At 40.3% G+C, this 17,944-nt stretch overlaps 1 protein-coding gene across 2 annotated transcripts in view; it reads right to left on the minus strand.

The window, feature by feature from the left end:
* GYG1 (glycogenin 1) overlaps positions 1-17,944 on the minus strand; it is a 37,447-nt gene that overhangs the window by 18,514 nt on the left and 989 nt on the right. Inside the window, exons 1-4 of one of the 2 annotated variants that reach the window (XM_082394398.1) lie at positions 17,799-17,937; positions 15,906-16,041; positions 13,886-14,060; positions 13,425-13,587 (exon numbers count right to left, since the gene is read on the minus strand). In XM_082394398.1, the coding sequence (XP_082250524.1) occupies positions 13,425-13,587; positions 13,886-14,060; positions 15,906-15,910 (343 nt within the window). In that variant the 5' untranslated portion in view covers positions 15,911-16,041; positions 17,799-17,937. Of the gene's footprint in view, positions 1-13,424; positions 13,588-13,885; positions 14,061-15,905; positions 16,042-17,798; positions 17,938-17,944 lie in introns of those variants that run through there. The other variant, XM_082394397.1, reaches the window with a different exon arrangement.

The following is a 17,944-nucleotide window of genomic DNA, read 5'->3' on the forward strand; positions in this document are numbered from 1 at the left end:
ATGCTTTACTTGTTCAGCTATATAGAAGATTCCAGCTACACAGACAAATTAACGTATTTTGAGACATAGGATATTAAAGCCAAAACACAATACCACTCATCAGAGGCTTACTTTGGATTCTATGAAGTCCTCCAGATGTGGGCACAGACACTGATGGCTGAGGTACAGAAGCCTAAAGTCCTACTATAATAATTTCCTTTTACACATAAACATCAAAATAATGGTTGAGGAACTGTTCATAGCAGCTTTATATGTAATAATGCAAAACTGGAAAGAGCTGAAGTGTCCCTCCACAGGTTTATGAGTGTGACACCTCCATACAACTGAATATTACTCCGCAATAAAGAGGAACAAATTACTGATACCGCAGCAGCTTACATGGATCTCAAGAGAATTATGCTGAGTGAAAAACTCCCTTCCTGCAAGGTTACATACTGTTATGATTCCATTCGTACAACATCCTTCACATGACCGTATTATGAGGACAGAGAACGGATCTGTGGTTGCCAGCAGTGAGGGAGGCGGAGAGGGAGAGTGGAGGCCACGGCTACAAAAGGGTAGCAAGAGGGACCCCTGTGATGGAACAGTTTTGTACCTTGATGGTGGTGGTGGTCACACCAATGTACACATGTGAAAAAATTGCATGGAAAACATATACACACACACAGACACCAATGAATACATGTAAAACTGGTGAAGTCTGAATACGACTGGTGGGCTGTATCAATGTATCAATTCCTGTTGCGGAATTACAGTTATACAAGATGTTACCATTGGGGGAAACTGGGTGAAGGGTATATGGGGTCCCTCTATACTGTTTTTTACAACTGCATGTAAATCTACAATTCTCTCAAAATAAAAAGTTTCTTCTAAATGTCTGAGGATTAATGTAGCTAAAATGCAAAATACCATCAAGAACTGTTAGTCATTAGATTCCAGATTCCACAAGGACAGAGATTATGGCTCTTTTTGCTTACCACTGTAATTCTAGCAGATAGCAGAATGCCTTACAAATGGGTAAGTTATTTGTAGAATGAATGCAAGAACCGTGAAGATGTTTGTTAACAGCAGAAAAGTTGAAAACTTTAATATTCCACCACAGAGGAATGGTTAGTACACTGTGATACTCATTACTCACTGAATATTATTCAGCCACTAAAACCAGTGGTTTTAAAGACCACCAGCCCACTGCATAATATACAGATATACAATGACATATATCATGATTATAACTAAGAACATAAACATTCCTACTGGAAGAAAATAAACAACAGTAATTGTGTGAGGGGACTGGTGTTAACAGATGTTCCCTCCCCCTGACTTTTCCTTAATATTGTTATGCTATTTTTGTAATTCTAAAATATTAATAATACAATTGGGGCAAGAATGAGAATTGTGCCAAGACCGTTTCTTTCCAAACATCTGCACTTATTTATTTTCATTATGAAATATCTTATCAAAAGAAAAATGTAAGTGTAGGTTATAAAGCATACTAATAATAACACTAAATATCCCCAATATCCAACTGAAAAACTCAAACATTACCAATACTGTTTCAATTCTCTGTGCGGGCTCCGTAATCCCATCTCAGAGCCCCCCACCCCAGAAGTAACTACTTATCATGAATTTTGTCTGTAATTATCTTGATTTCCTTTATCACATGTGTGTATCTCCAGACAATATATGTATTTTCACTTGTTTTTGAACTTTGTAAAACTGGGCATCATACTATGTATTTTTTTCTACTACTTGTTTTTTCCTGCCACATTTAAAGACCTTTTGAAAATTAAGCATTTCCCCTTAAAATGACTACCGACCTCATGTAAGGCAGTGAAGAAATCTAATTCCATGATGGTTGGAATAGTAGTTGTAAAGCAGAACTTCCCAGTCTGACAGGGTGAGCCTGGGAAACAGGAGTCAGAGCTGCTGATCCCTCGGAGCCCCTGGCTGGCCAGCCACAAAAAGCTGTTCCCTTTCACCCTCAGGTACCCTACAAATAGCATCAGTCCCTCAGCCGTGGGCCACGGCAGGGCTGAGCAGCACTGGTAAGACAGGAAACCAGCAAGAAGTGGAAGAGGCAGGGCGGGAGATGTGTGAATCAGTGGTACACATTCCACTGGCAAGTCCTTCAACGCTCAACAAGGACCCTGCCTCTGCAGGGCACAGAACATACAGACCATGAAACTTCCATGGCCACTGACCTCCATCATTATGTGACTACGAAGGATCACCATTTAGCCAAAACTTGTGGATTAAAGATAGAATTAAATACCACCTAGAAGTCTGTGGCTTCTTAAATAATGTTCGAATTCAGCATTCTAACCGTCTTTTTCCAAATACACAATTCTACATCTCAAGGTCAGGCAAAACAACGTTTTCGTTTCACTAAAAAAATCTGTGTGGTGTTATCAATCTCCTCTCTTTAAAAGTCCCTAAATTAGAGCACAATTTAAAGCAGAATGCAAATCTAAGCACATCTGTGCTACAAAACATACAAGGATGTCATGAAGGCCGCTGCGTTTTCACTACGAAAACCCCAGGACTTTTGTCTAGTACATTCTAGTCAGGCTTCCAGAGGCAACTTTATTTATCTTGACAGGTTAAGACACTTTTAATCTCAATCAGCTCAGAACCAACGAGCAGGATAGCAGACATGACAGCCGCTGTGATCCCGCAGGCGAGGGTGTGGCAACACAGGTGAGAGACAGAAAGGAAATGGAACAAGAGACACATGGCACCTGTTTTGCAACCAAAAGCAAATATCAGATTCCGTATCTTCCTTCCCTCAGGCTGGCCAAGTGCTAGTAATAACCTTACAACCACCTGGTATTTTCCAGGTCTTTTGACCAGAGTCATGAACCTGGTAAACATGGACATATCACAGTATTTATCAGAAACTGTGGCCATTATTTTATGAGACAGAAATGGAGTTGAGTGCTGTTTTTTAAATTCGTGCACTTGTTCAATGCTTACGTAGTTTGTGTGCTTTTCCACAGTTTGTTGGCAGCTGGCTTGCCTACTGTGGATAGCAGGGAGGGTGGGTCAACTTTGGTTTAAACATGAACCCTAGTTTCTCAGCCCCAAGGAAATGGTCCCCTCAAAGCAAAGTTTACGATCCAGGAGCAGGGGAATCACCTGGGAGCCTGATAGAAATGCAGAATGGTAAGCCCCACCCCAGACCTACAGAATCAGAATCCACATTTGAATCCCCAGGTGATTTGTTTGCATATTAAACTCTGACAAGCACTGGTCTAGAGTCTTTTAGAGAATGACTCCTTTTTTATTTCATTATATCAGAGAATATAACTCTCAGAAATGTCATTTATACAGAAAATGTCTGAGGATATATAAATTAGGTGTAGGCATTATAGGATGATGAATAAGACAGGTTCCAGCTCTCAAATGGTTCTCAATCTAATCGGGGGTAGAGGAGCATAAACCAAGCAAAAGTAATTTAAAGCAAAATGTGCTTAATACTATAAGAGAGGTATAGACAAGTGCTGAAATGAAAATGTGACTCACACCTTAACACTGACTTCCTATAATATGGTTGGCAAGTACCATCACTCCGGCCTCTAGACAGCATGCCAAGTATACTAAGTTACAGTTCGTGAATGGCCCAGCACTTGGGGATATTTCCATGAGGTTTACTAAGGATCATCAGATTAAGCCCAGGTGCCTCATGGAAATCCAGGTACTTGGAGCTCTGGTCTCAGCAACACTGCATCTCACTGGCCTCAATCCATTTAAGCCAAGAACAACTGATTTAGTTTACCATTTCATGTTACAGCTTTTGTTTCTCACCTTTAAAAATACATTTTTAATAATCAAGCTATTAAATAATAATATAGATGCAAGGGAACACTTGTTTGTGGTTTAAATTTCACTTTCTCAGTTTAAGGCAGGTCCTCCTAGTCTAGAGTCTCTTAGCACTCTGAATTTTTCAGAATCATGATTACATAATTAATTGTACGGTCTCATAAAATATATACAAGCTTTATAGAGGCAGGGATACAATCTGTATTATTTACCAGTCTATTCCTGGCCCTTAAACTTAGTATCTTCACCAGAGTAGGAGCTCAAATGATTTTTTTAAATACTACAGGAATGGATTATAGAAATAAAGACACGAGTAATCATTTCTAAGAATACTTCCAGACCCACAAAACAATATGAGACTATCAACTGTGCTGCTGATTTAAAAAGACAAAGTAACTCAAGAGACAGAGAGAACAAACTAATGGCTGCCAGTGGGGAGAGGGAAAGGGAGGGGAGCAAGATAGGGGTAGGGGATTAAGAGGTACAAACTACTATGTATTAAATAAATAAACTGCAAGGATATACTGTACAGCACAAGGAATACAGCCAATATTTTATGATAACTATAAGTGGAGTATAACCTTTAAAAATTGTGAATCACTATGTTGTACACCTAATACTTACATAATATTGTAAATCAACATCTCATTAATAAAATAAAATGCATCCAATAGTTTAACAATTAAAAAAAGACAAAATATTTCTAGACATTACAGTTTAGCAGGGAGGAACAGCAGCTGTAGAGATAGAAGACATAAGCTTCCCTGTCTTCATCTCTAAAATGAGGAATTTATCAGCTGCTGTCTCTACTTATTCAGGGGAATGAATTTTAAGTAATTAATCTGTAATAAACCCAGTGTAATAGAGATTTTCCTGTATCCCGTATCATTCTCTGATACATTTTCGTGACTGTTGCAGTGTGGGGTAACTGCGAGAGAAGGGACAAAACGACACCCACATAACCCAGCCACAGCATCAAGAAAGACTGTCTGGTCTAGACCTGGCTCTGCCACCAGCTCAGGGATACTGGGCAAGCGGCTGTCCTAACTGTTTCAACACTGGGTGCCCAGTAGTAGCTATACACCAGGCCTTCAATAAATATGTTGAATTAATATATTAATAAGTAAATGAATGACTACTTCACAGAACTGTTGAGGAATAAATGAAGAAGTAAAATGACCAGCCTAAGAGCCTATAACACTTTAGTTCTTCCCACGATCTCTATTTCTCACAAGGTTCATGATCTCTGCTGGTTACAAGGCTAGAAATAAACAGATGGCTAAAAAAAATAAATACTCAAGGGTACGAGATAAAAATAGCTCTTAAAACTTGTGTGTACTCATTTATTTTGCTACTACATGTTATGATTTTTGCTTTTCATCTTTACTTATTCAAGATACTACCCAAGCTATCAATTAAATGATAGAAACCCAAGAGAAGAGAGTAATTTTCAAAGCAATTGATAAAATAGTTTAAGGGCCACAAGCAGTCTAGTGTGTGGGCAGCTGGGAAAGCCTACCATGAACACCTGTCAGAGTGGAACCTATCAAGTCAGGGAACCAGGTGAGACACACCTAAATGTCTAAGCTCATTTGGTTTGAACAAGACAAGTACTATCTGGGAATACCTCTCTCCTTCATTCCTTTTTTGGGCAGGTCCAGCTTGAATCCAAACTAATTGCAAAGATTAGAGGAGGTAGCACTGGGGTCAATTTTACACTTTAATAGATAGCACCACCAAATATTTTCTGTTAAAAATTATTTTAAAACTTTATTGTACTCTCCTGGTTTATTACATTTCCAAGCACAGGAAAAAAATGTTCAGTTTAAGGGTCTCAGTGACCACTTAGAGTTAGAATACGTAACACACAGTTTTAATGACCTCACAGCGGATCTTAGATTCTGCTGAAAGAAAACCATACCTAATATTCTGCAGAAAACGATACCTAATATTCTATCACCAATTTACTCTGTCCTATTTTTTTTGAAAACTCAACTATAGACCAAAATTTCATTACTCCAGAAAAAAAAAGTTTCGAGTATTTAGGTTACACTAATGAATTCCAAGATTTTTAAAAAATGGTTACTTCAAGTTGGAAAATATGAATTCCTCTTTTTTACTTAGGTTTTTAAAACTAACATATGCAAATGAAATTTAATAGACAGCAATTTTCAAGCACTAAACTCTTCAACTGTACAGGCACCTTTAATTTAGGATACCCTGGAGTCACGGGGCGAAAGGAAATAAATCTCAACTTGCATTCAGATTGATTTCTTCAAATGAAGAATCAAGTGGATCAGTTTTGTTGCACATGAGTATGTGGAGACAAGACTGCTGACTAGTACCTACGAAATCTTGACCTCTTGCCTTCTCACTGCTAAATCCTGAAGTTGACCTTATCTTGTCAGTCTATAAAACGTTAGTGTATATATTTCCCAATAGTTATTGTACAACTTTTCAGGAAACATGTAACTTCGGTTATGAAATAAGTGCCAAGATAGTTTGCAAATATTAACAGTATAGGAACTTAGACACTTCATTGTGGGAAATTAAATGCCAGCCATAAATTAGGTATGAAGTCACTAGTTTGAAATTCTGACACTCTAGATATTGAGGAAGAAAAAAGAGATGTCAAGGTACCTAGCATGATCTGCCACATTAGGATTATTCTCTTGGCCAGAGGCGAGGGTGGGGTGTGATTAGAGGGCTGGTGATTAGAAGCCTGACAAGCCACATTCTTTCACATTAGAAGGGTTGCAGAAGCAGCTGCAAATACTCAGCCATCGGAAGCCCGGTGGCTTGTCAGCGGACACCAGGTCCCATCAGTTCTTGTTGCATGTATGCAGGAGATTAAGCAGGACTTGCAAGACATTCAGACTGAGATACAGTCATCTGCGAACAGGTTTTCTTTAGTATCAGTCTAAAAATGCTGGGACTTAAGACCCCTGTTCAGTAAAACTGGGGGTGGGAGATGGTGGGGAGATACTGTGCATATGAGAAAATGTACGGTAAGGAGAAAGGAAACACCTGAAACTGCTCGTCTCTGTGCCTTTGGCATGACATCTAAACAAGATAGGGCACTGCATTGACAGTTTGAAGCAAAGCAAGCAAAGCACCAGAAAAGGATGTCGCTTACAAAGAAATATTTTATTAAGTATAAGTCCAACAAGTCTTTTTGTCACACAGATATGGATTCAATAGGATAGTAAATCCCTTCAAAGAGCAGCAAGCTCCCATGGTACGCAGCGCGCTTTCTCTGATGAGTAGGTAAAGCTTCTCCGGAACACATCAAGTGAAAAAAAACCTTTCATTTAAGAGCTGCTGCTTTATTTTTCAGTTGAATTTAAACGCTATATTGAGAATAACCAAAAGTTCCTATCTGCATAGTTGAATTTTCAACTCCTTCAACTAAGCATTTCTACTAACAGAAAAAATTCCAATCCTTAGCCACCAACGAGCCAGTAAATGGAATACCTTACAGAAGGGCCAGCTCCTGGAAACCCAGCTGCTGAATAATGAATGTGCTAGCAGGCACAGACTCTCCCAGTGGTTTCAGATTCTGGCTGAAATAGCAGGAAGTGCTTTCTAGTTAAGCACTTTTCACATGTTCTTGCTTCTTAACAACGAATTCATCAACTCCTCTAGTACCTCTTGGTTCTAGAACAAGGTACACGATCCAGGTTGGTCTCTACCAGCTAATTAATTAGTTCTATATTCTGAAATTGTAACCTGGGTACTTGATCACGGCACACTCCTGTTTGGTATCCAAACTCTTATCTTGCAACAATAAAATCGAATTCTCCTTAGGCAATTACAATCGTGTGGATTTTAGGCAGCTGGATCTACTTTAGAATGTGATTCACTTACTGGAGCTGAGAATTTACACGGAATTTCTGGCAGGATTATACTACTTCCTTTAAATTTAACGAGAGGAGGTGAAGAAAGCCACACTCTGACGGGAAGGTTAATGGACTTCCGCTAAAAATACTCCTACCTCCCTTCTATGCAAAGGTAACTATTTTCATGGGAGCAGCAGAAATAAGGAATACATGTTTTGAGCTCAAATACCAATATAGCTTTCACTCCTTATACAAAAGGAAAATAGGAGCTAAAAAACAGTCAGGAAAGTGAAGAAGTTACATTTGGCCGTAATCACAGTGAACACTCAACACATTACTTCTTAAGGTTGCTTAAAGTAAGCATGCGTTTCTTGCCGGATGCTACCATTCATTACGGTTCAGACAGTCCTGCTCACCGCTTTAGGGCATGGAAGGACTTGACAGGGAGCAGATGTTCTCACTACTGATATCTTGAGCCAGATAAGTCTTTGGTGCAGGGGCTGTCCGTGCACTGTAGGATGTTCAGCAGTATCCCTGGCCTCCACTCGCTAGATGCCAGTACAGCCCTCCCCACTCACGTGTGACCACCAAAAAAGTCTCCAGACATTGCCAAAAGTCCCCTGGGGGACCAAATGACCCCAGGTTTAGCACTACTGCTGTAGAGTACAAACTAACGGAACAGTGAAGCAAGACTGAGACTTAAATTTCCTTGTTCTTTTCAATGACATTTCAAATAGCTGCATATCCCAAATCGTCAAAACACTAAACAGAATTCAATTTCTGTGAACGGCAACAACACAATTTCATGTATAACTAAAAATGTTTTAACCTCCAATCTCTTAATTTCAGCAATCTGACAAACTTTTAGATGTACTCTTTTAATTCAAAAAGTGTAAATTTGAAATTTTGATTTTTAACTTTACAACTAGTTAATGGAAATGAATCTTCATATCTGTACCCAGGGCTGAACCTTGGGTCAACTGAGGATGGCTGTTCCTGCTAGTTTTGAAAGATTTACTCACTTCAAATCTCATATCTGCTCTTGGAGAGGGAAGGGAAAGGAAAGAAGCCCCCGGTACCTGGCATCTGCTCAGGGCTCTGGCCCACCCCCATGCTCCTCACCTGGGCTTCTGTCACAATGTCAAGTACCTAATAGTGAGTCACTGCTGAGAGGGCATCTCCTTAGTGCAAATCCTTCTTCCTAGATACAACTGGGTCTTTTCTTGACTCAAAAAATTCATCAACATTAATTTTTAAAAGAGCTTATTTTGCATACTAACCACCAGTATTGTCTCGTTGTGTGTGATTTATTGTTGTTGTTAAAAAAAAGTGGCTTATTCACAGTTTCAATTTCATTGCTTGTGATTGGTCTGTTCATATTTTCTATTTCTTCCTGGTTCAGTCTTGGAAGATTATACCTTTCTAAGAATTTGTCCATTTCTTCCAGGTTGTCCATTTGATTGGCACAGAGTTGCTTGTAGTAGTCTCTTATGATGCTTTGTATTTCTGCAGTGTCCATTGTAATTTCTCCTTTTTCATTTCTAATTCTATTGATTTCAGTCCTCTTTTTCTTGATGAGTCTAGCTAAAGGTTTATCAATTTTGTTTATCTTCTCAAAGAACCAGCTTTTAGTTTTATTGATCTGTGTTATTGTTTTCTTTGTTTCTATTTTATTTATTTCTGCTCTGATCTTTATGATTTTTTTTCCTTCTACTAACTCTGGGTTTTGTTTGTTCTTCTTGCTCTCGTTTCTTTAGGTGTAAGGTTAGATTGTTTATTTGAGATTTTACTTTTTTCTTGAGGTAGGCTTGTATTGCTATAAACTTCCCTCTTAGAACTGCTTTTGCTGCATCCAATAGGTTTTGGATCATCATGTTTTCGTTGCAATTTGTCTCTAGGTATTTTTTGATTTCCTCTTTGATTTCTTCAGTGATCTCTTGGTTATTTAGTAACGTATTGCTAAATAAGGTATAAGTTTCCAAGACTGAACCAGGAAGAAATAGAAAATATGAACAGACCAATCACAAGTAATGAAATTGAAACTGTGATTAAAAATCTTCCAATAAACAAAAGTCCAGGACCAGATGGCTTCACAGGTGAATTCTATCAAACATTTAGAGAAGAGCTAAAACCCATCCTTCTCAAACTCTTCCAAAAAATTGCAGAGAAAGGAACACTCCCAAACTCATTCTATGGGCCACCCTCACCCTGATACCAAAACCAGACAAAGATACTACAAAAAAAGATAATTACAGACCAATATCACTGATGAATATAGATGCAAAAATCCTCAACAAAATACTAGCAAACAGAATCCAACAACACATTAAAAGGATCATACACCATGAACAAGTGGGATTTATCCCAGGGATGCAAGGATTCTTCAATATATGCAAATCAATCAATGTGACACCATATTAACAAACTGAAGAATAAAAACCATATGATCATCTCAATAGATGCAGAAAAAGCTTTTGACAAAATTCAACACCCATTCATGATAAAAACTCTACAGAAAGTGGGTACAGAGGGAACCTACCTCAACATAATAAAGGCCATATATGACAAACCCACAGCAAATATCATTATCAATGGTGAAAAACTGAAGGCATTTCCTCTAAGATCAGGAACAAGACAAGGATGTCCACTCTCGCCACTATTATTCAATATAGTTTTGGAACTCCTAGCCATGGCAATCAGAGAAGAAAAAGAAATAAAAGGAATACAAATCAGAAAAGAAGAAGTAAAACTGTCACTGTGTGCAGATGACATGATACTATACATAGAGAATCCTAAAGATGCCACCAGGAAACTACTAGAGCTAATCAATGAATTCGGTAAAGCTGCAGGATACAAAATTAATGCACAGAAATCTCTTGCATTCCTATACACTAACAATGAAAGATCAGAAGGAGAAATTAAGGAAACAATCCCATTCACCACTGCAACAAAAAAGAATAAAATACCTAGGAATAAACCTACCTAAGGAGGTAAAAGACTTGTACTCAGAAAACTATAAGACACTGATGAAAGAAATTAAAGATGACACAAACAGATGGAGAGATATGCCATGTTCTTGGATTAGAAGAATCAATATTGTGAAAATGACTATCCTACTCAGAGCAATCTACAGATTCAATGCAATCCCTATCAAATTACCAGTGGCATTTTTTACAGAACTAGAACAAAAAATCTTAAAGTTTGTATGGAGACACAAAAGACCCAGAATAGCCACAGCAGTCTTGAGGGAAAAAAACCGAGCTGGAGGAATCAGACTCCCTGACTTCAGACTATACTACAAAGCTACAGTAATCAAGACAATATGGTACTGGCACAAAAACAGAAATATAGATCAATGGAACAGGATAGAAAGCCCAGAGATAAACCAACGCACCTATGGTCAACTAATCTATGACAAAGGAGGCAAGGATATACAATGGAGAAAAGACAGTCTCTTCAATACGGGGTGCTGGGAAAACTGGACAGCTACATGGAAAAGAATGAAATTAGAACACTCCCTAACACCATACACAAAAATAAACTCAAAATGGATTTGAGACCTAAATGTAAGAACAGACACCATAAAACTCTTAGAGGAAAACATAGGAAGAACATTCTTTGACTCAAATCACAGCAAGATCTTTTTGGATCCACCTCCTAGAGAAATGGAAATAAAAACAAAAATAAACAAATGGGACCTAATGAAACTTGAAAGCTTTTGCAAAGCAAAGGAAACTACAATCAAGACAAAAAGACAACTCTCAGAATGGGAGAAAATATTTGCAAATGAATCAACAGACAAAGGATTAATCTCCAAAATATATAAACAGCTCATGCAGCTCAATATTAAAAAAACAAACAACCCAATCCAAAAATGGGCAGAAGACCTAAATAGACATTTCTACAAAGAAGACATACAGATGGCCAAGAAGCACAGGAAAACCTGCGCAACATCACTAATTATTAGAGAAACGCAAATCAAAACTACATTGAGGTATCACCTCACACCAGTTAGAATGGGCATCATCAGAAAATCTACAAACAACAAATACTGGAGAGGGTGTGGGAAAAAGGGAACCTTCTTGCACTGTTGGTGGGAATGTAAATTGATACAGCCACTATGGAGAGCAGTATGGAGGTTCCTTAAAAAACTAAAAATAGAATTACCATTTGACCCCTCAATCTCACTACTGGGCATATACCCAGAGAAAACCATAATTCAAAAAGACACATGCACCCCAATGTTCATTGCAGCACTATTTACAATAGCCAGGTCACGGAAGCAACCTAAATGCCCATCGACAGATGAATGGATAAAGAAGATATGGTACATACATATATACAATGGAATATTACTCAGCCATGAAAAGGAATGAAATTGGGTCATTTGTAGAGATGTGGATGGATCCAGAGACTGTCATACAGAGTGAAGTAAGTCAGAAAGAGAAAAACAAATATTGTATATTAACACATATATGTGGAACATAGAAAAATGGTACAGATGAACCGGTTTGCAGAACAGAAAGAGAGATACAGATGTAGAGAACAAACATGGACACCAAGGTGGGAAAGTGGCGGGGTTGGTGGTGGTGGTGGTGGGATGAATTGGGAGATTGGGACTGACATATATACACTAATATGTATAAAACAGATAACTAATAAGAACCTGCTGTATAAAAAATAAATGAAATAAAATTCAAAAATTCAAAAAAGAGGGCTTCCCTGGTGGCGCAGTGGTTGAGAATCTGCCTGCCAATGCAGGGGACACGGGTTCGAGCCTTGGTCTGGGAAGATCCCACATGCCGCGGAGCAACTAGGCCCGTGAGCCACAACTACTGAGCCTGCGCGTCTGGAGCCTGTGCTCTGCAACAAGAGAGGCCGCGATAGTGAGGGGCCTGCGCACCGCAATGAAGAGTGGACCCTGCTTGCCGCAACTAGAGAAAGCCCTCACACAGAAACGAAGACCCAACACAGCCAAAAATAAATAAATTAAAAAAAAAAAAGTTAAAAAAAAAAAATGTTAAAAAAAAAATTCAAAAAAGAAAAAGTGGCTTATTATTTATTATTTTAGAGACTGGCATAAAACAGAGGCATACCTACTAATCAATTTACCCAAAATTCTCCAAAGGATGGGAGGCCCTAAATCACAAATAGTCAGAACCTTTCTATATAAACATATAGCTATAGATACACTTAGGCGTTAAGGAAAATGGATGGTGACTTTGCCAATGTTCTACTCCTTAGCCTTGCAGACACCACTCTACGTGATGCACTGCCTTATAGAGAGTGACAATTCGGAGACAAAGATTATTCACAGAGTCTTTCTATCTTCTTTTTCAATGCCTCCCGAAAGAATGAGAGCCTAGGTTTATTCCTCAAATTTCCATGGAGACAATACTGGGTCCTCCTGTTAGCTCTTGTACTTAAGTTTACTCAGGTTTAAAGATAGTTGTTGAACTTTTTGAATTGTGTAATAGTCTTTTGAATTCTTGAATAATTATGGTTCATTTATCATACTCTAATTTAGACACAGGAAGGCCAATGAAAGGCAAGTCTTTGAAACAGCCTATGTACCATGTACCTATAGGAAAAAGATACACACACACAACACACAACACTATTTCCCAGAACAACACAACTTCAAATGCTTGCCACATCTCATGTATCGCTATCTTCCAGACACAAGGAACCATAGCAACTCCCAGAGAAGAGCAGCCCCTGGAAGATACTCACAGCTTGTCAGATATAAAGAAAACAGATACATACCATCAAAACTACCTTGCTCGGAAGCAAGGTGCAACAGCTGATTGTATGTTTCAACTGAAGGCTGATAAACAAAGACTCCAGAATTGAAGCAGTCAGGCCACCCTGGGTCTGGTGCCGCCGACAATTCTTCTCTCTCAAAAAGATCATCGATATTTGCTAGGACCTGATTCAAGGGCAAGGGGGCAGGGAGAAGGGAAAGCATTTCAGAACTGTTCTGCTGCGGCATACCCTTCTTAAGTTCTCCGTAAGTTATCCAACACAAAAGATGCAGTCTGTTGCTGGTCTTAACTATTCAGATGACAGCTGTGAGGCAGCCGGGTCCTACTCTCCTTCAACACCTGACACTTTTTACAACAGTGGTTTTATCTGAACTTTACTGTCAAGTCTTGACAGCATTCTTCAAATGCCTAACTGGTCTCAGTTACTATATCCATCTTTCCAGCCATCAAAGCCATACTCACCAGAGTATCTGCATCCATGAATACACATTTTGAATACTGTGTAAGTGACCAGCAGTGGAGTTTAGTTAACGTGACGCCCAACTCAGGCCTCTTCATTAAGGTTAGATGAGCAGAATCACCACTGTCCAAGACATCTACCATGATGACTTCATCAAAGATAGTCTCTAAAGTTTTCCTGTCAAAAATAAAATCCAGAAAACAGCTCTCATCATCTCTTCAGAACAAGTGACCCATTTAACATAAGACGGCGTTCTATTTAGCTTATCAATTGCGAGAGAATCTGTTACTTTGGTATATTGCCATCTCTTAAATATGTCCTAATTTACTTCAGGACAAACTGTGTTAATTTGCATGTGCAGTTAACGTCACTAAAACAATAAGAACTGCTTACTGTGAGGATGAACCTCTTGTCTTAAAACATTATCACAGAAGTTTTCTATGTTTTACTGTACCTCTGAATACCAGGCAAATTGTGAAATAGCTTGTAAAAATGTGACTGATGTTTGGTAATACATCTTTTCAACAGCCTATGCTTTAACAATAATATTTTATTACAACGGGTTCTTGCTGACCACTGAATACTTTTACAAATGATGCTGAGTTAAGGGCATATAATATCTGCACTGAAGCCTATAACTAATAATTTTTGCCAAAGCAGTTGACAGAGAACTGCCTGAAGCTGTGTCCTAAAAGAAGTTAAATGACTCAGTTATTCGGTTTCCATTTTTTAGCATCGCATACAACCAGCATTTATTACGTGCTTTGCACTCCTGGCATGAGAGACACACTTTAGTTTGTGAGGTACAACATTTCTCCCTGCCCCAAATTAACTAAAGATATATTTTAGAAAGCAAGCCTGAGGTGAGGTTAAGTGGGGTGTACTTAGGTAAGACACTAAACTCAGCACAAGGAAAAACATATGATAAAGACAGGCCATCACTGAAAGTTTATAAAAATATCAAGCATGCAGAACAAAACTGGTAATGTATTATCTGTCTCCAAAGCTGTACAAACATATGTTCTAGTTCACACAGTAAACTTGATCTCTGAAAGAAATGGTGGCACCATTTACCACAGTAAAGGGGGCTTGCTTTCTAAGACTATATCCACCTCCTTACACGATTCTCATAAATAGACTATAGATTAGGACATACACATAAGAGACAGTTTTGGGGGGGCATTTTCCTAAATTACCCTTTAGGAATAAGGTTCTTAGCGTGAGAGATATATGTATGTATGTATAATGCTTCTTTTTCAGAGGTCCTTGGCATGGGCTTACATTTTTTGAAAAAAGTCACAAAAAGAGCATTTTCAACTTCTAAAAGGGATAGGAGAATGCAAAAATAAACACAATACAGAGCTGTTAGTGTGCCCAGATATTCTTAAGTAAGTTAGTATTAGAATCAAGGTAGTTCATTCAGATACTTCAAAATTTAATTCCAACCAATTAACATGAACTAACCCAGGCAAAGAACAGCTTGTGCCCCTCAGGGTGCTCTCCTAGCAGGACCCCTAATTCTGAGAGCCCTCTGGCAAATATTCTAGTCTATTAAATTGTAAATAAAGATATTTAGGTTACTAATGTCAATTGGGGTGGAGAAAACTGCTACTTTCTTTCAAAGTCACAGGAGGTTTCCCCCATTAGAAACAGGAACAAAGTAGTCCCTGCTGCATCTGGGGAAAGGCATGCAAGTGAAGCGTGAGGACATGAAGGGCATGGCTGGACTGAGTCACTCACTCGGATTACCCCGAGAGGACCTGCCTAAGGGAGAGCCCTACTCTTGGTTGGAATCAGTAAGGGCAAGGGCCAGAACACCACCTCCCAGAGGGAGCTTGGTTGGAACATCTCCCAGGAGCCAGGAAGAGGTTTTAGACCCAGGAATCCTTCACTCAGCAACTCTCATGTTTCTCCACCAGCACGCAACCCCTGGAAAGGGTATGGCCTCAATGCCCACCGATGCCAGAAACAGGGGAGAGGGATGTCCGAGCCCCACCAACAGCGGGGCAGCGAGGTCCTCACCTCATGGAGTCCGAGACCTGTGGGGTGACGAGCACGGCCAGCCTCCTGGTGGTCCTGTGCTGTTTCAGAGACGAGCCCAGGACCAGGGCTCCTTTGGCGTAGGCATCGTTTGTGGTCAGTGTCACAAAGGCCTGATCTTAATACAAGGAAAACGAACACACATTCATTATACTATCCTACCTAGAAAACACTACCCCAGGACCCTTTTCAATCAATAATTTGGCAAAATCAGCTCCTCTGAGATCAACTTGCTGTATTAATAAAAGAGCAGCCTCTTGTGGGGGGTTAGGGTGAGAGGGAGAACCCAGTGTCCACTATAAGAATGGCTCAAGACCATTCTTTAGCAGGCAATCTTTGGCAACCTTCAAGAGGCTGACAAAGCTGTAAAAATTCAATCCAATTTAGAGTCCAGACATGCTAAATATTCAGACTAAACAGCAGCTTAACACCCAGAGGGTGAACCTCAGGCAGTTAACAGGTAGTGAAGAAGAGATCAAGAAGTGCATTTTCTGTTTCTCCTACAAGGTACCATAGACAGTATTTTCAGCCAAGCACAAATCCAGCCAACAACCTCAACTGAGAGCATCTGAAAGCAGAGGCCATATTCTTCATCCTGGCGCTCACATGTTCCACGTCTCAGGCTTTTTCTACTGTTTCCTCAACCTGGAGCAAAGACTCCATGGCCATCCAATCACCACTCAAGAGTCACTCTGAGTGTCTCTGAAACATCACCTCCCCCAAGAAGCCTTCCCTCCTTGATGCTTCTATCTAAATTGTGGCCCACCGCTGTTAAATGGATTTAGGGACCACCTCACAAGCTCTAGCAAACCTGCCTCCTTTTCCTTGGAGAAGCAAGCAGTACCCCTACCCTGTACCCTGGGGCACCTCAACACACTCTCTCTCTCTCACACACACATTCAAAAATCAATCTCCAATAATCATTTAGTTGCCAGGACCAGGGGCAAATGCATGAATTCTCCTTCCTCCTGAATAAGCCCCCCCCTCGCAAGGCCACCAGCCCAGCCGTTAGGATTTCTCCAGCCCTTCCCCGGGGTGATTCTGGAGCACGCTGCCTCTCCAAAGGGATTTTAACATTAGCAGGTTGGTGGGCATCCAAACATACGGATACTTAGGATCAAGCTCTGCCAGGGCTCACTTGGGGCACTGCTGCCCAAGCAGGGAGTTGAGCCATTCTGTCATGAAGTCACTCTGTTTCCGTCTTAGGTTTCCTCATTCTCTCTTTGCCCATTTTCCAAAGTGGAGGCTGGGGGCAGTGGACATTCATTCCATTGAGAAGTGAGAGGAAGCTGTGGGTTGTCAAGTGGGCCAGCACACTCCCCAGCTGCAGATCTGAGGGCCATCTTCACACGTAGTGTTGAACTCTCCTTTAAGTTGTAGAAAGTCTGGTGTGCCCTCCCCCGGGGTCACTGGCTTCCCAGCCAGTCACGCTAGGAAAGCTCAGAACAGGGCCCCCTGTCCCTTGACATACCCATCAACTTGTACTTGTTCCTTCAACCCATCATAAGATGGCAACATTTCACTCAGCCTGTCCCAAGGGCACTTAATCTGGGGCATAATGAAGGATGTTTTAACACAAAAACGGTCCTGATTCCAGGGGAGCAAGGAGACAAGTTTAATAAGTAGGGTTCAAGGCTTTCAGGAAGCTAGGATATGGATGATTTCCCAGATGAAGCGGGAAGCAGGACAAATGCTTAGGAACAGAGGCTAGAACGCCAGACCTAGCAAAGGAACAGGAAAGACCAAGGACGACTGGGTAGGAGGTTCAACCTTCCCAGAGACGGCCAACCCCGGGTTACATCTGCAACCTTCCCGCAGTTCAATGGCTGTAATAACCCCACTGTTCGCCTCAACAGCACAGCAAGGACCAGTTACCTCGGGGCCTCCGGTCTTCGGGGGGCAGATTCGCCGTGCGCCCGGACACCTTGCAACAAGTGGGCCGGCGCCCTCCCACCACGCCGGGCCCGCTCCCCGGGGGCGCTCGCCGGGCTCCGGCTTTCCGCAACCCAGCCCCAAAGGCC

The sequence above is a fragment of the Balaenoptera borealis genome (assembly GCF_965194805.1).
Source record: "Balaenoptera borealis genome assembly, chromosome: 5".
Classification (NCBI taxonomy): Eukaryota; Metazoa; Chordata; class Mammalia; order Artiodactyla; family Balaenopteridae; genus Balaenoptera; species Balaenoptera borealis.